At 33.7% G+C, this 22,112-nt stretch overlaps 5 protein-coding genes across 18 annotated transcripts in view; 2 read left to right on the plus strand and 3 right to left on the minus strand.

Annotated features, from left to right (window-relative positions):
* The window catches only part of LOC117206199 (DENN domain-containing protein 5B), a 74,358-nt gene extending 72,386 nt beyond the window's left edge, over positions 1-1,972 (minus strand). For all 7 annotated transcript variants that reach the window (XM_033445328.1, XM_033445324.1, XM_033445326.1 and 4 more), the window contains exon 1: positions 1,666-1,972. In XM_033445328.1, coding sequence (XP_033301219.1) covers positions 1,666-1,783 — 118 coding nt within the window. In that variant the 5' untranslated portion in view covers positions 1,784-1,972. The remainder of the gene's footprint in view (positions 1-1,665) is intronic.
* An 803-nt stretch (positions 1,973-2,775) lies between these two features.
* Positions 2,776-6,734, plus strand: LOC117206216 (coiled-coil domain-containing protein 22 homolog). The gene is made up of 8 exons (XM_033445345.1): positions 2,776-2,962; positions 3,456-3,627; positions 3,706-4,006; positions 4,079-4,323; positions 4,410-4,826; positions 4,911-5,351; positions 5,458-5,630; positions 6,359-6,734. The coding sequence occupies exons 1-7, from the start codon at positions 2,910-2,912 to the stop codon at positions 5,575-5,577; spliced, it is 1,749 nt and encodes a 582-aa protein (XP_033301236.1). The 5' UTR covers positions 2,776-2,909; the 3' UTR covers positions 5,578-5,630; positions 6,359-6,734.
* A 68-nt stretch (positions 6,735-6,802) lies between these two features.
* LOC117206218 (28S ribosomal protein S27, mitochondrial) lies at positions 6,803-8,580 on the minus strand. Its single transcript, XM_033445354.1, has 2 exons — positions 7,255-8,580; positions 6,803-7,177 (listed from the first exon to the last, which is right to left on the minus strand). The coding sequence occupies exons 1-2, from the start codon at positions 8,323-8,325 to the stop codon at positions 6,893-6,895; spliced, it is 1,356 nt and encodes a 451-aa protein (XP_033301245.1). The 5' UTR covers positions 8,326-8,580; the 3' UTR covers positions 6,803-6,892.
* Positions 8,581-8,672: 92 nt separating this feature from the next.
* Positions 8,673-10,384, plus strand: LOC117206219 (WD repeat-containing protein 61). Of its 2 annotated transcripts, none has more exons than XM_033445356.1 (8): positions 8,673-8,775; positions 8,873-8,982; positions 9,050-9,213; positions 9,321-9,559; positions 9,645-9,738; positions 9,808-9,901; positions 9,992-10,163; positions 10,268-10,384. In XM_033445356.1, the coding sequence occupies exons 1-8, from the start codon at positions 8,773-8,775 to the stop codon at positions 10,367-10,369; spliced, it is 978 nt and encodes a 325-aa protein (XP_033301247.1). In that variant the 5' UTR covers positions 8,673-8,772; the 3' UTR covers positions 10,370-10,384. The 2 variants fall into 2 exon arrangements, with proteins under 2 accessions (XP_033301247.1, XP_033301246.1); XM_033445355.1 differs by having other exon boundaries at positions 8,674-8,775; positions 9,050-9,219.
* Positions 10,385-10,467: 83 nt separating this feature from the next.
* The window catches only part of LOC117206217, a 105,337-nt gene continuing 93,692 nt past the window's right edge, over positions 10,468-22,112 (minus strand). For 5 of the 7 annotated variants that reach the window (XM_033445349.1, XM_033445346.1, XM_033445348.1 and 2 more), the window contains 5 exons: positions 18,546-21,226; positions 18,148-18,239; positions 17,736-18,012; positions 16,508-16,772; positions 10,468-16,359 (listed from right to left, as the gene is read on the minus strand). In XM_033445349.1, coding sequence (XP_033301240.1) covers positions 11,980-16,359; positions 16,508-16,772; positions 17,736-18,012; positions 18,148-18,239; positions 18,546-21,226 — 7,695 coding nt within the window. In that variant the 3' untranslated portion in view covers positions 10,468-11,979. The remainder of the gene's footprint in view (positions 16,360-16,507; positions 16,773-17,735; positions 18,013-18,147; positions 18,240-18,545; positions 21,227-22,112) is intronic. The other 2 variants (XM_033445351.1, XM_033445353.1) reach the window with 2 other exon arrangements.

Raw genomic sequence — 22,112 nt, forward strand, 5'->3', positions numbered from 1 at the left:
AAGTTGACTAACAAATTAGGCTAGTAATTGTATTTTCAACTGCACCACCCGTTTTCTAATCTTGCTACGAACTATTAATCATTGCACATAAACAGTGATGTTTACAAGTTTTGTACGAAAATGAAGACATTGGATAATCGGACACGTGAATAACCGAAATGTAATTTCGTTTCGTCAATTATCAATTTATCAATAACAATCAGTACACCTAATAAAGTATAAGCACCTAATATAAATCGAGATAAATTTTATTGCTTAAAATAATATGTTATACAAATATTTCGTAATTTAATTAATAATTCTATTTATAATAATGTTATATTCTCGTGGTAAAAAAATTAACTGAATAGATAAGACCAAAAATTTTCCTTATACTGATATATTGATATTATATCATAAAAAATATTTATTAAGACGAAAGCAGTTTGGGAAATAGATTTTAATAAAATATACTGTACTACTGTAAACTGAAATAAGTACTGTATAATTTTGACTGCTGTGTTGTAAATCAGAATAAAAATGTTTAAGACTTGTTACTCTATTTGTAATTAACTTGAAATTACGAGTAACATTAGAATTTATTTCGCCAAAAAATTATTTTAAGGTAACCTACATACTTGACACTGCTACAAAATGGAATCGTTTAATTCTAATTATTATTTTAGTACAAATAACAAGATAATCTGAACATATTTTTCTCTAATGTATCTATAAATACGTATACCTAAATTATCAAAATAATAATTATATAATAATGTACTAATGATAAACGAATACTGTTTATTGCACTTAACATTTAGTAATATTGATAATGGCAACATGTTGAAACGTGCAACGAACATCCTCTTTACGGAAGATTAAAATAAGCAACTGAAAATATCGATTTAAGTGGCATTAAAAAATATGAAAATAAAAATACACTATGAACTTGATTATTATCGAGCGTATAAGGTTCTATAAAATGTGGCTTCCTTCTATGTTACTAACTTAACAAGATTATATATGATATGTTGACATTGATGGCTATTTGTATTTGAAAACATATCAAGAATAAAACATTCATTCAGGAAAATATTATTACAGAAGATATGCTATCTAACACACTTGAATATAAGACGAATATATAAAATTTTTAAAAATATTTTATCACTTTATATTACGAGAAGATACTGACGATGTGTTTGGTAGAACTGTCAACGAGTCCGCTCAAAGGGATATATTTTATAAAGGGTACAATGGCATCGATTGAAATTCACGTGTCAATCACGTGCAAATAAAAGAAGTAGTTAAACAACCTATGCTTTACATAAACCTCGCTCCTTAATTAACAAAGAAACTAATCTTACAATCAACAAAAAAAATTCGATAAACCAAGAATGAAAAGATAATGAGAACTAATGAATCTTTTTGGACTCTTGAATACAAGCTATCTTACAGACTTAAATAACTGACAGTGCTCCGTGATATTATCTATCATTGCGCAATCTAGCGATTTCGAAAATTGCAACAGTAGCACAGTCTTTCTGTCAGACCATAAAAGCCACCGAACATTCATAACAGCGATTCCAACTCTCGTTGGATATTAAATAAATACTAAACGATTCGTATCAAGAAGACCATCTTTCGTTTTACCAAAAATGCTCAGAAAAAGATAGTGGAACTCACCGAAATACTTGTCTGGCTCTAGGCCTGAATCTTTGTCTAATCCACATATGACAAAATAATCCGCGAATCTCTGAGGATGTTGCTCTGGTCCGCGCATTATTCCCAAGCTCCCGTTCATCTTACCCGGAGAAAAAGGTCAGATACGGCTCACCTCCGCGGTAGACGAAGAAGCACCCTCACGAAAACGATTTCCACATTATGGACCTCCACGAAACTGTCATTTCACGCGACAGCGAAACAACAGCTGATGTTGACGCGTACAGAACGTAACGCACGACTCCGCGGAGTGCGGATCTCGCCGCGAATAATTGATCTTTACTTTGTCACGTGAACTTGCCTACAAATCGATTCTCGTAGTCGGGGCTGAAAGCTGGCGCGTAATTTTAAATTATAAGATCTATCCGAATTTACAAATTAAAATACTGAATACATACAAATAAATCGTTTCATCATCATTTAGATTTCTATATTTTTTCATTTTTATTTGATTTGAATTTGTTCAACGAGTCCGAGTATTGGTTGATGTTCATTGAGAAATAATATTTATTGAGAACTTTAACTTATAGTCTTTATATAAAACAGAATGCCTACGTTATTATTTTCCTACGTTATTTTTGTAAATAATAGATTTGTGAAAAAGATAGAAAAGGATAAAGTTTCACTGTGGTTTAAATAAATTTTTTAAAAGATAATTTATATAATTGTTCAAAACAGTATGAAGTAATAATCTGAACAATTTGTACATATTATATATATATATATAACAATTTTTATCTTGATTTCCAATCACATATTTTTGTACAAATATAAATAAAAGCAAAAATTAATTATTATCACGTGATAAAAAATTTTCAAGATTTCTTGGTACAATAGTAAATCTAGTTATTTATTTACATAAAATACAAATTTAAGAAAAGATTTGTGGTTGCTTTATAACTTTATATAATATTACATTATATGTTATATATTATTTTCATTTTGTCTCAGTTATGGTCATGAAATTTTATCTCTTTTTCGAGGATTATTATATAAATCACAGATGAGAAATAATGAAATGATTAATATATGTGTGTGTAGTATAAATACATTTCGCGTTGGTAAAACTGATAATTTATCGCGCCATCTGTACAATAGTGCACAAATGTTTGTTCACTCATGGACAGGTTAGATTTGTGCAGTTCAAGTTAAATTTCTTTCAATATAATAATATAGTAAAAGAGTATAGGATTTTCACATTTTTACGGATGATGGAGGAAGTTGACAATATAATTATTCATTCATTGCGTCAAATAGGCTGGTAAGATCTATTTTCTGCGACGTTTTATGCATTTAATAAACTCTTGATATCTGATGTCAACCGGTTTTATATGACTGAAAGTGGGCGGTGATATTTATGTGAATTATATTTTATACTTCCAAATGATAATTTGTAATTTATTTTATCAAACAGGAAGACATTACGATATTACTTAAAAATATATATATATATATATATATATATATATATATATATCGCGACATTGAAACAGTGTTTGCAAATACTAAATGATTAAAAAATAGTTGCAAAAGTGTGATATAATTTTTGAATTAATTGCAAGATTGTATAAAAAAATTTATTTTAATTTGTTCTACATGTATATTGCAGAGTTTGATTATCAACCTAAATAATATTTATTTGACACATATGTTATGTAAATTACATTACTTAACGCTGCTTTAGCAATTCAGAATTAAATAAAGTATTATTCATATAAAAATACTTTGCAAATTTTTAACATCAATTTTTTTAGTGACATAACAGAGAATATAACAAATCTCAGTGGTTTTAACACAGAATTGGTAGTAGAGGCAACGGTAAAATGTTTAGACATAATAAGACCAGGACTTGGATTATCAACAATTTTACCTATAAATATGGCAGCCAGATTTCGACTAGGTGCTACACTTGCTCAAGCATGTTCAGTAAGATTTTATAAACATATAAATTATTTATGCAATTTTGATATTTTAATTTTATTGACATCTTGTTTCTAAATTTAGGAATTAGGATACAAAGGTGATATTGGTTATCAAACATTTTTATATAGCTCAGAAGCAGACCTAAGGAAAGTTTTCATGTTTCTTATTGAAAAATTACCGAAAGAAAGTGATAAACCTTTAAGCGAACCTGTTAGCAATATTGCATTACTAGAAAAATCTATAGCAACAGTAATAACACAGAGTCTATCAGTTTCATGGTTACCACATTATTGCCATACAAAGGGATTTAGAAATAGAGGACGGGCAAGAATCCCTTATAAATCTGTGAATTTAGAAGTTCCAAAAATGGACAGTAAAGAAGGTAATATTGCTTATATTTAATGTATTTTAATATTATAATAATATTTTGATTAGAAAATTTTGTTTGTCATAGAATATCAAGATTATTGCATACATTATCTGCAATCTGTGCCTGAGCAAGTGCAAAATGAATCATCACTTCTACCTTCTTTGATATCTTACAATGCAAGAGCTCTTCATACACATTCAATGAGTATTCTTGATCAAATAAATTGGTTAAATAAACAATATTGCGATAAAATTATTGAGGCTAATATATCTGGTGATGTTAATTTTCTGAATGGAAATTCAATAAAAGATAGAACATTACCTTCCAAAGTAAGCTTTAAAAATATTGATAACGATGTTCACACAGTCTCATTCTAGATTGTTTTATTAATTGTTTATTATCTTTCTGTATATAGCAACCTCAGATAAAAGATAATGGCACTAAAGAAACTAAGATTATAGAACAAAAAGTATTAAATAAGATGGAAAAACAAGACTTACAGATAGAAAAAATAAAAATAGAATGTGAGTGTTCCAGAAATGACATAGAAAAATTGCAAGATGCAATCAAGAAGCTAAGTACCAGTGTAGCACAAGTAACAATAAATTATCAAAATGAGGAGAAAGAGTTAACAATTAATGAAGAACAAAAAAAGATTAAAGCAAGAATTTATGATCTGTTTCAAGATGGGGAAGAAAATATTAAGAAACTAGAGACAGCAATTGAAGTTACTACAAGTAAATTAATCAATTTAGGTAATCAGTGGGAGAAACATAGAGTGCCTCTAATCCAAAAGTATAGACAAGAAAGAGAAAAGCATTCTACTAAAGCTGTAAGTACTATCATCGTAATATAAAATAAAATTCAAATTATTCACGTAAATTCAAAATTTCATGTATTGAATATATATATTTAGAGTGCAAGTCAGAAGAAGCTCGATGATATTAAGTTACTAAAAGAGAAGGAGAGAGAATTACAAGAAGAATGTCGTAATAAAGATCAACAATACTCACAATTAGTAATCGAAATTCAAAAACTCCCTAAAGAAGTGAATAGGTCCGCATATACTCAACGAATTTTAGAAATAATTAACAATATTAGAAAACAAAGAGATGAGATTAATAAAGTATTAGCTGACACACGTGAAATCCAAAAAGAAATTAACACACTTACAGGCAGATTAGAAAGGTCCTTTACTGTTGCTGATGAATTAATATTTCGAGATGCAAGAACGAATGAGGCATCAAGAAAAGCTTATAAATTATTGGCCACACTTCATTCTGATTGTAGTGAACTCGTAAGTTTAGTAGAAGAAACAGGTGCGACTATAAGAGAAATAAGAGACTTAGAAGAGCAGGTAAATATTGTATAGTATAAAGGTAATAATATCTTTGAAGTTGACTTTTATATTGCTGTCATATTATTGAAACCTAATATAATTAGAGAGTTATAATGGATTTTAGATTGATTGTGAAGCTACAAAAAATGTTGGAGCAAATTTGGAAAGGATAACTGCTGATTTGAGACAAATGAAACAAGAAACAGCAGAATTAACGGCACAATTACAGAGTAAAACTTCGTGATTTTTATATAATCTGTGATATTACGATATATTATTTGTAATAACAATGACCAGGTAAAGTTCCATTAACACTTTGACTGCCATGTTGGTCATATATGACTGGCCACGGTTTCTCCTGTGACGCCACAGTGGTCATTGGTGACCAGAGCGCTTGAACTTCTTACAATTGTAAAATGTATGAAAATTGACAGTTAGGGCATTTTGAATATAACCGATAAATAGAAGATACTTTGAAACAAAAAGTGCCCCATTGAACAATTAAACACTTTTATTAGAATATCAATAAAAGAAAATGCGAACAAATCTTGCATCTAACACTGCACTGTGTTTGCATCCATATCTTTGAGGGGTAATCTACGAATATTATTATAAACACAGCTTAGAAAATAATCGTAAATGCTGCTTTATAATCATATATATAATTGAAGTTAGAAGTGTGCACATATCTTACTATTATATATAGAATGAGCAAATACTGTTTACTAATATCTTCTACACGTCTCAACAATATATTCTGAACGTTTTGCTTACAACGAAATGACAAAGGCGAATGGTTTGTTGAAACCAACGAAGCCTTGTTATAATATGTCGCTATCAACTATTACCAAGGCGCCACCTTTTGCCATTATATGCTTTGAATAATAAAAATATTCCCATGGCGTCTTGAGCAAAACGTGTGATTTCGGCGTGGCAGTCAAAGTGTTAATGTTAAAGATAGAATGAGCTAAAGCTTTAATTAGAAAATTTTTACCAAAAGTGAAATTATATTATTGCATTTACAGAACATTCCTCATAAACGAATACGATTACGAAGACCAAATTTTATAGTTATGCAGGATTTGATATATTGCTGCCTATAAAATAGTTTTTAACAGTTATTCTAAATTTAAAAGTAACTGTTAAAACTGTGCCTTGGCCCAAAGTTGTGTGTAACGTAAAATTATACGTAATTCGCTAATCGTGTTTATAAGAGGGCCAAGATGTGACATAAATGGATTCAATATCAACGCTCAAACGGAACGTTATTTGCTACAAAGCCTAATAATTTTTTTAGCATAAACTTTAATTGTACAGTTAACTTCCATATTTCTAAGAAATAAGTGGCTTTGGAGATATCCGCTATAAACTTACATAATAAACATTTAAGGAATTATGTACAAAATATGAGAGATAAATAATGTGATACATATTTTTACTGTTTTTTATTATTATAAACCCTTTATTCATAGTTTTCGAAAGTATTTAATTTATTAAGGTTTTAACTATACACATTTATTAAAAAATTATAAATGTGTCAAAAATTACTCTTTCTGAATTTAAAGCATTGGTGGTATATATTCCTTTTCTCCTTCTAATTTCTTCAGTTTCCTTTGAGCGCCATGTTTGCTAAGGAGTTTTTCCATATTTTCCTTTTCCTTTGCTTCCATTTCTTCTATCTGTAGTTCTATTTCTTCTTCATTTTCAAAGAAAGTTAAAAATCGTTCTTGTTTCTTCATTTCTTCTTTCAATTTGTTTATTTCCAGCAGTTTGGCCTCTCGATTCATTTCCTCTATCTGTTTATCTAATATTAATTGTCTTTTTCTTTCCCATTCGGTATATTTCTGAAATATTAAGCAAAATAATAAATAATAGATTTAATTAATACCCGTTTTGTATTTTTTAATGTATTTTCAATTACCTGCAACTGATCATTTATATCTATATCGTGTTGCTTTTCGACTGCAGATTTAACATTATTTTCTAATGCTTCAATTAAATTATCCTTACACAAATTCTTTTCTTTTAACCCATTGACTTCTAACATTAATTGTTCAAATTCATTTGTTGCTTTTTCTTTATGTACTTTTTCTTTGTCATTTTCAATTAAGTCAAAAACTTCATTGTAAACAATATCTCCTTCGAATTCATTTAACCATTGTTTTATTGACTTTGATGCATCTTGATATTTTTTATATAATATTAGACCTCTCAGTTGACAAGTCCTTCCTAGTGTATTATTCATAAATTTTCCCTGGAAAGCCAGTGTTTTTCCAATTAAATCAATTGGATCAGTAAGATCAAAATGGTCATCAAAGAAAGGATTTCTAAGATAATTCACACGTATTTTTACTTCTTCTTTAGTATCTTCTATTGGTTCTGATGGCTTTTGCCATGTATCTGTATGTTCTAAATATTTATGACAAGCATATATAGATAGTGCATTAGTTATCAAGTTGTCAGTATCCTCTTGCAACATAGGCAAAACAGCAACTTTTACGGCACTGGCATAATCTTCTTTTTTTATATATGCATCCATGAGCATGTTATAACACACATAATCGGGAAAAATACCATATTTAAGTCTGTCATGTAACACATTCATAAGTTGTTCAGTAAGATCATTATCAAATAAATATCTTATGACAGCATGATGTGTTGAATCTAAGGTATTTGTTGTTTCTGCACTTTTTCGTAGTTTCTGGATTATACTCAATAATTCTTCTACCTGATCTTTGCTTCGTATGGTATTTGCAAATATATCTATGTCTATGGCACTAACTTTTCCATCAATAAAAAATTTATTGTCCAAGGTTATAAATAAATCCTCCGGTTTGTATTTTTGGAGTAACGGAAATTGCAGACGAGCTTTCCATGCATTCTCGCACCGGTACGCTTCTGATAAAAAAGACCGTTTTTGCACCACAGTTTTGTGGAACTCATGATACAATTTTCTACCAGACCTAAATATTTTCAACATTTTGTACTCCATTTTTTGTCATTACATCATATTCTTAAAAAGGTAGCTTTGATATCTTTTTATTTGTGCAATCAAATCAAACAGAAAGGTTACAATTACGATTGTAATATAATGTATAAAATGAAGTATGTTATGTTAATTTAAATGTGCACAGTACTAATAAAATCAAGCTGTAATTCTTATTTACGCGTTTCTATTTACATTACCCATTATAAACTGTATATTTCCCAAAATTTTGAGAGTACTTTCAACATAAACACATTTGATTTCAATGAATCCAGCTGCCTGTAAGTCAGCTGCTATCGCGCATACGCGTGTGGTGAACTTTCGGATATTCAAGTTATATATGCGTGTGTTTATAAATAGTTAGTATGTACATATAGTTAGGAAACAGTGTATTTTGTATTAGATCAAAATCATTTTTAATCATTGTTTGGGAGATAATAAATACTTTCTGGAATGGTGAGGAATATAAATGAATTTGCAAATTATCACGATATAAAGGTTATGTTATTCATGATATGCGACAGTTGCAAAGACGAATTAAAAATTTTTTCAGTATTCGATAGTTAATAAAACTGAAAATGCTCATGAAGATAGCATTTGGACCTGTGCTTGGGGCTGTTTAAAGAAGAAAAAGGAATTACAGCAGGATAATGAAGATTCACGGTAATTAATTTCGATGTATTTTTTATCATTTATATACTTCTGTACAATTTTCTTCATTATATGGCAGTGAATCGATGCAGTTTAATGGGAATGAGACAGTCGAATATTTAGTAACCGGTTCAGTCGATGATGTCGTCAAAGTTTGGGAACAAAAAGACAAAAGTTTACAACTAAAATATAAATTAACTGGTCACTCGCTTGGTGTGGTATCTGTTGCAGTTAATTCAGATGGTTCAAGTGAATAATTAATAAAAACACAAAATTATTTGCATGTATTTTATTTTAATGAATATATTAATGTTAGCAGAGCTATATGATATGTACACACATGCTTCCAGAATGTGCATCAAGTTCACTAGACTCAAGTTTAAAACTATGGAATTTGCAAACAGGAGAGAAAATATCAAGCATTGAAGTAGGTCCTGTAGATATTTGGACAGTGGTATTTTCTCCAGATGATAAATTCATTGTATCTGGTAGTCATTCAGGTAAAATACATTTATATGGAACAGACAGTGGCAAACAAGAACAAACTTTAGATACCAGAGGTGGAAAATTTATATTGAGCGTTGCCTATGTATGTATTTTAAACATTTATATTGTATAATTTTGTGCAAAAATAACACAAGATAGTTTTTGTATTATATAATTACTTATTTTAGAGCCCTGATGGTAAATACATTGCTAGTGGCGCAATTGATGGGATTATCAATATTTTTGATGTTACATATGGAAAAGTTTTACGTACATTGGAAGGTAATAACAAATTTTGTTAATAAGTTATTGATGATTTACAATTATTAATATGTATTTGAAATATTTTAGGTCATGCAATGCCTATCAGGTCTCTTTGTTTTTCACCAGATTCTCAATTACTTCTTACCGCATCAGATGATGGACATATGAAACTGTATGACGTGTAAGTAATTCATAGTTTCAATTCGCATAAAATAGAAATATGATTAAAACATTGAAACATTAATATATTCCTTCTTATTCTTACATATAGAAAAGATGCTAATTTAGCAGGAACTATGTCAGGTCATGCCTCATGGGTACTTGGTGTTGCTTTTGCTCCAAATGGTCAACAGTTTGCATCTAGTAGTTCAGATCATACAGTTAAAGTATGGGAACTAGCCCAAAGACAATGCTTACATACATTTAATGAACACAATGATCAGGTGAGATATCGTATTACATACAGCATTATGGAATTTTTATTGTAAATCTATAAAGCAGAAAAAGTAATCTGTGATTTGGAGTTGTGAGCATTTTGCTTTTCTAGGTATGGGCTGTAAAGTACAATCCACAAAGAAATAACATGATTGCATCAGTATCTGAAGATAAATCCATTAATCTTTATGAATGTCCATTATATGACAAATAAATTTTTGTATAAATATGAATAACTGTATATTACTTTATGTATATTACATAACTTTAAATGTTATGTTTTTATATAAATGTAATATTAAACAAAATAGATATTAGTATCTATAAATTTTATTGTACTGTAATTATTAATATACAAATCATTAAGATGTCTGCCGAATCTAAAATACAGTATAACAAAAGATGAATACTTAAAATCTAAGTAAAAGACGAAGATTACAAAAGAACCCTGAAAAGGAATTCTGGTGTACAGATCAAATTCTGTATGAAAAAAAAAATATAAAGATACCCTGATGTGGTTCCAAGTTGGAAGAGTTAAATCTAATTAACTCGAACTGGAACAGGGTATAAGACTTGTGTAACAAATACGTAAACAATGAATAGTAAAATCTATTCTATATCGTGTCAAACAGTTTCCTTCTAATGAAATTTTAGATTGATCGGGTGCATGTAGAAGGGAAGATGACGCGATATAGAAACAAACTTAAAGTATCGTACGCATTAAATGCTTCGAATAATAGCAAATTTTCCAATGAAACTAGAAAACAAATGAGAACGTGTGAAAGTAAAATTATTAAATGGCATGCCAATACCTTAAACCTTCCGATCTATAAATATATAATTGATCCGTACACACTCTTAATTGTACCTACATGTATTTTAGAAAGGGTAACAATCGAATCAGTAGACACTTGTTACATGCAAATCGATTTTTTTATGTAATACATATATGACCAAAATAGAAGCTATTTTAACTGTAAATTTTCAAGTAGACTAGAAACTTAAAGTAAGGGTTTACAAAATTTTGTCTCTTCACATAATGCCAGTTTAGCGTTACTTAGACCGCTACATCGATATAAACATCACTACTGCTTTTGTCGTAACATTCTGTTGCACTGAAAATGTCCAAGTTTCGTCCAAATCTTCATCGTGCTTCTATCAGTCTTTAAAAAGTAATTAGACTTTGTATTCAATTGAAAGAATACAAATCAGTTTACGATGGAAACAAAATACAGATCTTATTCCTTGCAAATTTATCTATTACGAAGATGTATAGCGACATATTTCCATATACATCATAAGTCGTAATACATATCACTAAACTTTCTACATTCTTCATCGATGTTTAATATATACAAAATTGAATTAAATAATCGAGCATAATTACTGCTACGTACTACCGATTTTTAATTTTCTTCGTAATTATGGAATTTCTCAATATATGTATATACAACACGCAAAGTGAATAGGAATGATATATCAGGATTTTCGGCTATGTCACATTTTAATTATACCTCTTAAAAAAAGGGGGGAGAATAAAAATTGCATTGCCAATGCACATGCAACGAAGAAAAGTATTCAAACGATTATTCTTCTTATCTTTAGTGTGTAAAAATTAATGAGATGCCATGAAGATTTTCGGTGTCCTTTAAACGATGTGTGAGGTAAGAAAGAAACCTTCAACTTACTTATCAAGTATTCGTAATATATGTACTGCGTGTTGATTTACGATCAATACAGCAGTAAATCAAATGTACAATGACTAGCCTAAAACAGAAAAGCAATACTACGAAAGAAAGTTGTTTACTTTATAACAGGCTCTCACTATACCGTTGTTACTCTCGCAGAAGCTGTGACTATGTCACTATGACAATCTGTCACTCTGAATTTGCTTTCAGTTTCATCCGGCGTTACTTTGGTTATTTGCGAAGGGATATCTTGCTTCGGGTTATAATTAAAAGGTGGGACAATGGCGGACGCGGGTGTACGCACACCGGACCCATTAACGTATGTTTGTGCAGAACCTTCTGCATTCGCAGAGTCTACTCTTATAAAGGAACCAAGACGTGATATTCGTTTCATAGGATCCACCTCTGCCGTGGAGGATTCGGTATGCTGTGATTTTCGCAGAACAACCGAGGTGTCAACTACATCTACGATGTCTTTCTTGTACGTAGAAGCGTCATTAGACTTTACAGGAATCTTGCAAGGTGCGTCGTTTGCGTTCATTCCGCTCAAGTCACAAGAGTTTCTGTATTTCACTTTACTAGGTTGTACGCCCATTACCAATGGCCTCTTCAATTTCGATTTGTACAAAGCTGATTCCGGATTATCATTCTCTTGGGGCACTCCTTCGAACGTGGAACTACGAAACAACCTAAAAGCTGGCGGATTGCTCACTGGAGATGGGGTATCCATCTCATTAGCACAATTACCAGGCTGTAGCCACTGCCTAGTATCTGGTTTCTCAAACCGTTGCTTATTTTTACTCTCCTCTACCTTTTTCCAAAGGCTTGCAATTTTACTAGTCGCTTCCTTTGCCAATTTTCTAGTTTGCATTCCGGTCGAGGAGTTGGATACAATACTGGAATTACTGTTAGATCTCTGACCAAGAGGACCTACTTTTCGAAAGACTTTACCGCTTTCTATCTGTGCAGTACTTTGATTATTGGCTGATATTTTTGGAGTTGCAGTTGCTTTTCCTGTAGGTAATCGTTTTGGAGCTACCAGTAATGGTAATGCTTTCGAAGATTGAATCTTCTCTGAAGCGTTTCCCTTTGATGATTTTGATTGGTGCGCTTGATGTGTCTTTGGCGTAAGTTTTGGTTTCCCAGTTGTTGGATGTACCTTGGATGTTGCACCTCTAATGGGTTTTGCGATTTTCGTTTTTATCGGCGAAGGAGATGAAGACTCTACGGTGGGCGCATTCTTCACTTCTGGTTCGTCTTTGGTAAATGTTCCTTGTCGTTCCAAGGGCTTAATCGTTACGTCCGTCTTAGTTTCTTGTTGATAGTTCGAGGAAGAACACGTTGGAGGTGTGCTGTGTCTCTTTACGGACTTTGTGAAAGTTAATGACGATCCTTTCTGAGGAACTGATGCTCTTTTTGCAGCCACCGATAAAATCTTCGTTCGTTTGTCATCTGTTGAGCTGGGATTCATTTTAGGACTTATATTTGATTTTGTTGATTCTTTCGTCGCTGTACCTGAACTATTGTTACTTTGTCTCAATGTGGTAGCTCTTGTTGCTCTTACAATAGGTGAAGTGTTGCTACGACCTATAGGTATTCCACTGACAGGATTCACCTGTTTCAATGGAGACGATTGTGGCGTTGGCTTTCGCGTAATTGGATTTGAGTAGAGAGCTTTTCTTCTCCCGCGAATGGCCTTTGGACTTTCTGGGTCTGATTTATCCGTAGCGTTAGAATCATTACTGGGATCTCTCACCATTCCTGGTTTAATTATTCGGGGCCTTTTTGTTTCTCTAGGTGGTCCCTCGGTATTATTAGATTCATCTTCGCTCTCAGTTTCCACATTATCTGTATACCTGATGTCTTCTTGCGACCTGGGTTCTTCGATCTCGATTGTTTCCTTATGAGCGTCCTCTGGTTCTTGTACATTGTCCATTTGTCGAATACACGAACCTATCAGTTTTTTAGAAACGCCGTTGACAAACCGCATCCGTAGGTTCCGTTCTGATTCTGATTCATTTGATACTAAACTAATAGTCTCGCAATCTAGCAACCCATCCTCGCTAGTTTCATTTGTCTTATTTGATTCGTTTAATGTATTTAACACGATGGTTGCATTTTGTTCCAACATGGTTTGAATTTCATCCGATTCGATAGTGTGTGTTGAATCTGGTAATCTATCTTCTACCGCGTTTGTAGTAGTATTACTTTCTGTATCTCTGAATATGCGTTCTGAATCGTTCAAAGTTCTCGTACGATATCTTTCCCTATTCTTCTTTTGCTCGACGCGCTTTTTAATCAACGTTTTACAAGCGGATAGTTTTGACAATGTGGGGATAGCAGATTTTACCGGGGACGTTGCTCCCGTTGTCTTTTCAGAATTCTCTTGTTCATAAGTAGCATTAACTTCCTGTTGATTATTTTGATCTTGATTCATGTCGGGGAAAGGATTTTCCAATACCTGTGTTTGAAACCTGGCTCTATCTTCTTGTCTACGTTGTTTAGGTGTCAATTTGGAAAAAGGTGAAATTTTTCCCCGTGCAATCTTCTCCTGTACTACGTTTTCCTGTCGTTCTTCTTCCTTTTTATCGAGTTCCGCAGCTATAGTATACGTCTTATATCTTTCCTTGGCCAAAGTTCTTTTCTGCTTTGGTGTTAAATTTCTGTGTAATCGCTTCCTAGGCGTGGACTCTGCCGAGCTAGTAACGCAGTATTCAGACGAAATTGGTGTAACTGCCTCGTCGGTATCACCTGCTTCGTCGATCCTGTCTATCATCACAGGATGTGGAGCTTCTTCGGTATGTAGTTCCGCGTCAATACACAACGTATCGCTGCATATAGTTTCTGTAGCTTGTTCCACTGTTGACTCATCCATTTCACACACTTCATTGAACAGCGAAGGTGGATTGATGTTCTCCAGATATTCACTCAAACTATTATTTGCACTATTCTGCATAGCTTCAGCGTAACGCATGCACGTCATGGATAGCACATTTGCGACAGGTTTTAGTAAGTCGAAAACAGCGTCGCTCCCGCTTAAGTTCTGCGAGTCTTGATCCTTAGAATCTGCCACCTCTGATGTAATACTGGCCACGCTTAACATACTATTTTCCATGTCGCCAACGTCTAGTAACTCGTCCATCATTGATGGTGGTTTGACACTTTCTAAGTGCGAACCAGTACATTCGTTCAACAAATTTTCGAGACTGCCGGTGTGACTCTGAGTTTGACTCAGAGCTCTTTTAGCTACGACACCCAAAGGAAGAGATTTCTTACGACAGCTTCGAGAATCTGTCGAAGATATATTCTTCGCCTGGATTGGAGGCAAGGACGTAGAATTACACCTGTCTCGATTAACGAACGACTCACTACAGTCACCCGAACCTGCGTAGCTAGCTGTCAGTGATAGTAAGCTTCCCATCGAGGAAGGTGGTTTTATTGCTTCTAAATCCATCGACGTCATACTGGTTGTATCTAGTTCGTTCTGTCGATTCATTTCTGCGTCCACCGCTTGAGCCAATTTAATCGCTTCTCTTTGAATAATTTTTGAATTGGTCATGTGCCCATTGTCGCTACTTACTGTTTCATAACACTCCGAGGTGATTGTTCCTGGTTCTTCTGGTACATCGCTTTTAAATGAAGCGATTATAGGGGCACTAATACTTATGCTAGGAAAAGATACATCATTAGGAGAATCTTCATTCCATGTATCACTCAATATGCTCTGTTTCATTGCGCTCGAATCTCGTTCTCGAATTGCTTCCGTTTGTTGCACGAGAGTCGCAGTTAAGCGATCTAACGAGGCAATCATAGCATCAGGATCCCTTTGACGCCGATATACATCTTCCTTCTTCACATATTTCGCTGATTCTGCAGATTTCTGTGCCAGTTTGTGCTTTGAATCAACTTTTTCTTTATTAATGCCATCTATTTCACACGTGTCATTGTACATTTTACTGCTTTCATCAAAATTATTAATTTTTCGCTCCCCAAATTCACTGTCGATTTCATTCATCGTGGTTTTATTTATCTGGATATTGTCCATAGTTTTCGTTAATCCAGGTTGTATACACAATTCTAAAAGTGCGTGTTCTGATTGTTCCACGGAATCGATCGATTCGCTACTCTCTGAATCTGTTACTTTAGTATAAGATTGTTGCATAGACGAATTCTCAATCGCTTTGTCTTTTAATGTTTTTGATGTTTTATCATTTTCCCACTTGGCAGAATCATCATCTATATTTTGATCATTTTCAATAACATCATTATGTATCAGAGACGACATGTCTTCATTCGATTGGGTGTCGATACTAGATAGATATTGCTGCTGTGTAGGTTCTGTGTTAAACACTACAGTTTCATGTAATATCGGGCTATTCCTCAAGTTCGAAGGTAATGAGAAATTGCACAGACTATCATTGCCTAATAATGAACCGCGTTCCGTGTTTTTTACTTTGTCCAACTCATTCTGCAAAACTTGATTCGATTGTTGCATTGGAATTTTAGTTTCTATCACCTGAAATAAGAAAATTCGATGTTTATAAGATATGCGCATTCTTTTGTAAATTTCTGTTGTAATGTTTTAAATAACGCACGAAAATAATTAAATTCTGAAATTAAATTTATAAAAATATAAAATTGTGTGCACGAAATAGATATGTCACCTTTTGCATAAATTTGGCCGTACTTTGACTATAATCTGACACAATATTCATATTCGATGAGTTATCATTAACGTTATCAGTACAAATATCGGGATCTACCATTTCTTCAGATCCCGATTGTTTTGTATCAAGACTGTTCATGGTAGAATCGACAGATGAATTGCAGTCCATTTGATCTAGTGCAACGCTTGTTTGGTACCTGGCAAGATTGCTTTCATTTCGCGGAACTTTTTCAAAATTATTTCCTATAAACGAATGCCTATGCCTAAAAAAGGAAATAACGTAAGAATTATTTTTCAATCAAAAATTATTTGGTTTAGTGAAAATAATAAAAAAAATGTGGTAAATGTACATGTCGAACTCAACCTCTTCGATTTCGATGATTTTTTAATATATGGAGCACAATATATAATATATTCGTAAAAAACTGTCGATACAGTGTTTACTACAGTGAATTTTACCTATAATCATGCGTCTGTGACAGTGTATGCATCAGTATTGGTTGCCAACCATCGACTGCTTATCTTCTGTTTATGAACGAGACTATGGTCGAGCTTAAAGGCCCTGTGCACAATTATATGTACTTGCGAGGCTGCAAGGAATGTCTATTACAACTCAATTAAAAATTAATATGATCGATGTATGTATTGGATTTAAGTCAGATTTCCCAATTCGGCCGCTGCTGAATTATAAAAATAATAGGCGAATGAATAATCGATATTATTTTACGAAATAAGTTAACTGTTATCATTTTATGCAAGCATTGCTGGCCGGATTAAAAGTACTAATCTAAACTCTAAATTCTAAAAATTATATTTATTTTTAATTAAGATATAGCAGACATTTTTTATAGCCTCGCTTACGCACGTTGTGTACGAACCTTCATCTCGGATACCCCATTCGTTCCACTCTCCTTTGTATACATAAGCAGAAAATTCCGACCAGGTCATTTTATTCGGCAGTTGGCAACTAAACAGACGTATATTCTGCCACAGATTTGTGCACAGTTCAACGTATAATTTTTTGTGGTAGTAACGATAGTTTTTCGCAAATATCTCGGAAATTAAGGCCGACTACCAGTTACATATATAGGAAAAAGTTGTTCGGAATCATGTCCCCACCACATATTAAAAAATCATCGAAATCAGAAAAGTTAAGTTCGATCTGTACATTTACCAAGGATGTTGTTGATAATTATAGTACATTTATACCGAACCAAAATATTTACCTATTATTTTGCATTCCAATATTAATGCAAGCTGTAAGCAGATCTTCGTCGTCCTCATCGCCATCACTGACTTGATCTAAACATTCGGAAGAGTTGTTTATATTTAATATATAAGGCATGTTACGGGTATCTCCTTTTAGTTCAAATTCCTTACATCCTGAATCGTTAGAAGCCTTCAATGCACTAGTCACGTACGAATTAACACCGTTGCTAGGATAACATTTATCAAATTTATCGTTTTTTTCAAACATGCCATTCTGTGTATCGTATTTCTTCTCTATAATAAAATAAATACATTTTTTTAACTGTTTCAATAAAATTCTATATTTTTAGAGAAAATTTTTCAGTATCGTTGAATTTCGAATCGAGTAGTATCGAGAGTGAGTAAAAACAATTTTTTATGTAACTTTACCTGGTTTATTTTTTGTAGAATTGGGCGCTATATCATCACTCTCAGCATATTGTAAGTTGCTCGAAGATACTTGTGTAATTGTTGTTCTTACGCTGCGAATAGGAAAATACAGAATTTTTATTTATTTTTTCATATATTAAATATGTAGAGTATCCTCAGGTTAAAGAAAATAACAAGTGATAGGAAATGTGTCACATAGATGTACGTATCTGTATATATTATACATAACATATATATCATGATATAACCATGTGTAATCATATTATATATATAATCAAGATTATAGTTACGATCCAAACATTTTTTGTTAAGAAAATAAGTTACTAAAAATTTTCATTTATTTTTTAAATAAAATGTTCTTTTTGCTAATTGTATTATCTACATGAAAGTGTACAAACCTCAATGAATTTTTCATAGAAGTGTGATCATTTTCCTCAACATTATTGTCCTTGATATTCGTTTCAAAGTACTGCAACATTTGACTTCTCTTCTTGTCACTCGAAACTTCCGTACATTCCATTCTGGTACATTCTAAATTCAATTCCTCCGTATCTTGCAGTTTACCTTGTTCCTGAATCTTCTTCAATAAACTCCTCTGTCGACTATCCTCTTGCAAGTCAGAAGCCGATGCCGCTCTAGAAGAATTTAAAGACGTTCCATGTGGAGTTCCTTCTGTGCAATAGGTCTTTACTGTATCTTCGTGGATGAGTTCTTGATCGTTACTCGGGAAATAGTGAGAATGTGGTTTTCCTTCGTCTTCCAGACTTCGTTCAGCATAACGCAAACTATAGTCAGTTGGTTGATCCAAATCCGTCTCGGCATAATCACTGAACAGATTTCCCTCTGTTCGATAACTGACAGTCGGTGAGATAGCCTGTTGTATAGTATTCAACGAACTGTGTTGATGTAAAACAGTCTTGTCGTAGACGTTTCCAAAGTTGATGTTGTCTTTCGCGGGAGAGCTGTTGTTGACGAATGATAACGAGGTCGAGGTTTCTATTTCAGGCTTCGTGCTCACGTACTCGGTTTTTGTGCAAACGTTCAACTCCGTTTCCTCGGAAATACTGGACTGACTACCAGTCTTGAGCACAGACGTGATGCTTTGTGGCAAGTTGTCTTCTACGGAAGAGTGTAGCAAATTCTGTGAACAGGCGGATTCTTGATCCGGAGCCGAGGACCAGGAAATAGTAGAATTAGTGCATCTAAGGTCGACGAGACCATTAAAACCGTCTGACGACTTCAAACGATCCGGGATGGCGTTTTTGTAGCGTAACGTATACTTCTTCTCCGAAGAGGTCTTCGAGTGAGCATCACTGGACATTCCGCTGTCGAAACCGACTGCGGAGTGTAGCGACGAGGACTGTTGTTTTATCTGAATATCAGTAGGAGATAGTCCATTCAATACGTGTCGATTTACCCTTTCAAACATGGTGTCAGAATGAGTGCTTGTTATGGAGCGCATAGAGTCTCTACTCTCGCTTCTGGCGACTCCGTTGCACTTCATATTGGATGTGCTAGGTTGATTATGTAGCTGATAGGAGCGTAAAGTTCGCGTGTTGATCCCCAAGAAGCTATGTTCCACCTTGAACGAAAACTTATCGTCTTTGTTAGTCGGAGATGTGCTAGGTTCGATGTTATCGCAAGTTTCGGCCAAGCTTTGATCTATTTCTTGCTCCAGAGCCCTTTGTCTGCGTGCAACTAAAGTTGGTAGAGTTGGAAGTCCTAATCCGCGTGCTGTCGAGTCTAAGTGGACGAGATTATTACAGCCTGGTCTGGCACTCAGTAAATTCTTCAAGGCTGCGCTTGAACCCATTGAAATCATCTTGTGCTTGGAGTGAATTAGACTACGAAGCATTGGAACTGCGCCCAGGTCCCATAACAGACGCTGATCCTGTGGACATCGGGCAGAAAGATTCCACAGAGCTCCACAGGCGTTACTAACGACGGTTAAACTAGGTGATCGCAATTGTTGTAACAATACTTGCAAACATCCCCTCTCTCTTACAATGGCTCGGTAATCTTCTCTAACAGCAATGTGACTAGATACATTCCTCAAAATACCACCGGCGTTTTCAACAATGGCTAAAGTTTTAGATGGTGCTTTGTAGCTCAACATATCCACGAGGAATGCCAGTGCGCCATCTACGGCACAAATATCCACTTTATTCGTACTACAGTGTGCCGACAGGTTCCAAAGTGCAGACAGTATCGACTTAAGAGTTGATTCCTTCCTACCCTCCATCGCAGCCTTCATCAAACCAGTTACTGCTCCCACTTCCCTCAACGTTTGCTTGCTACTAGTATCAGCTCGCCACGACAAATTTCTCAACACAGACGCTGTGACTTGTCTGAGATCGTCGCTTGGACTTCTCAATTGCGAAACCAGAGCCTTCATGAACTCTCGGAAGGAACAGAGCAATGCTTTATTGTTTCCATCGCCGAATGTCAGATTCGTCAGAGCCATTCCGGCATATCTACGCAATGTGATGCAATTTTGATCGTCGCATTCGCTTCCATGAGCCATATGATCCATCTCGATCAGCTCTGCAACTGCATGAAGTCCACCGAGCTGACACATGGCGTGACGATGAGCTTCGTCGAAGGAAAGTTTCATCAATGCCGCTATCGTTGGCCCGGGATGCCTCTCTAGGTCATCGGGAACCTGACCCGTTTCTAGGGATGTCCTCAGAGTCTGGCAATAGTCCCGTAACTGTTCTAGAAACCGGAGAACCCGCGCCTCCCGGCGTCCAGCCCTCTCGTCGCTTTTGGCATACACTATATTATGCAAAGCTCGAGATGCCTTTTCTCTGGTTTCTGGATCTTGTCCTGGAGCGTGAATCAGTTGTACCAACAGTGGAAGGCATCCTGATTGCCTCATTATGAGGCAATTGTCTATCGAATTGCTCATAGAGAGTAGCGTTGCACTCATGTCCTCTCGGCCCTCCGTGCTACCAAGCATTCCCAGTAGATTGTACACTACGTCCACTTTCGCCCCTAGCCTTCGATCGCCTTGCATTTCCGTGGAACAGCCGAGGGCCCCGCCCGAATTCGACGAAAAGCTCATCACGCTGGCTACGTCCTATGGGAGAGGATGGAAATTAATGTTAGGATTTTGATTTAGGAGGAATACTGTCACCTTTGAAGTCCCTTCCTCTTTATTAAAAAGTAATAATTAAATTAGTTTTTTAGTAATTAAGAACCTTTTTCCTAGTTTTGTAGGACTTACATTTATCAACAATCGAAGAATATTTGTTCTACTATCTTCGTAAAGTTTCCGAGGAAATTTAAACTGACCTTCAATTTATTTTTTTACTTTATACACAAAGGGCTATCTATTCTATTTTCAATTTTTTATTTATATACTATGCAACGTTGTAAATTATTTATTAATTTGTAATTATTCACTCTTTCTAATTAATTGTTCCTATTAAATAATCGTTTAACGTTAATATATTAAACGTTTATAATTATATAAACTATATAAAATTATAAAAAACTATAAATTATTATATAAACGTTTTAAATATATTATAGGAAAATAGTTCAGCTCGCTTATATAATATTCTATTATATAAACTATATATTTATCACACCTTCATTACATTATTATATGTTAATATTTGCGTTAATTTTTCAAATATATAATATTATATGCCTTATGACTTAATAAAATAAATTTCCATAGTAATAAGTTATTAAATCATTCATGGCGATTTTTGCTTCGCAAATCGATTGTGTAATAATGATAATGGTTAGTACGATGAGTCAAACTTCTTTTTCGCAGGTCATGCTCCCTTTTCAGCGCCGTCTTTATGACAGGTTACGTATTTATTAATTCATGTTCATTCATTTATTAGTCCTGTTCATTCAACTCACGATATATACGTATGTTCCACATTTATATCCTTATACTTTAGATATATTTTCCTTTTTTTAATATAATTGTATTCTTTAGGATTCTTCAA

This window comes from Bombus bifarius, unplaced genomic scaffold (assembly GCF_011952205.1).
Source record: "Bombus bifarius isolate JDL3187 unplaced genomic scaffold, Bbif_JDL3187 scf7180000007998, whole genome shotgun sequence".
In the NCBI taxonomy this organism is placed as follows: domain Eukaryota; kingdom Metazoa; phylum Arthropoda; class Insecta; order Hymenoptera; family Apidae; genus Bombus; species Bombus bifarius.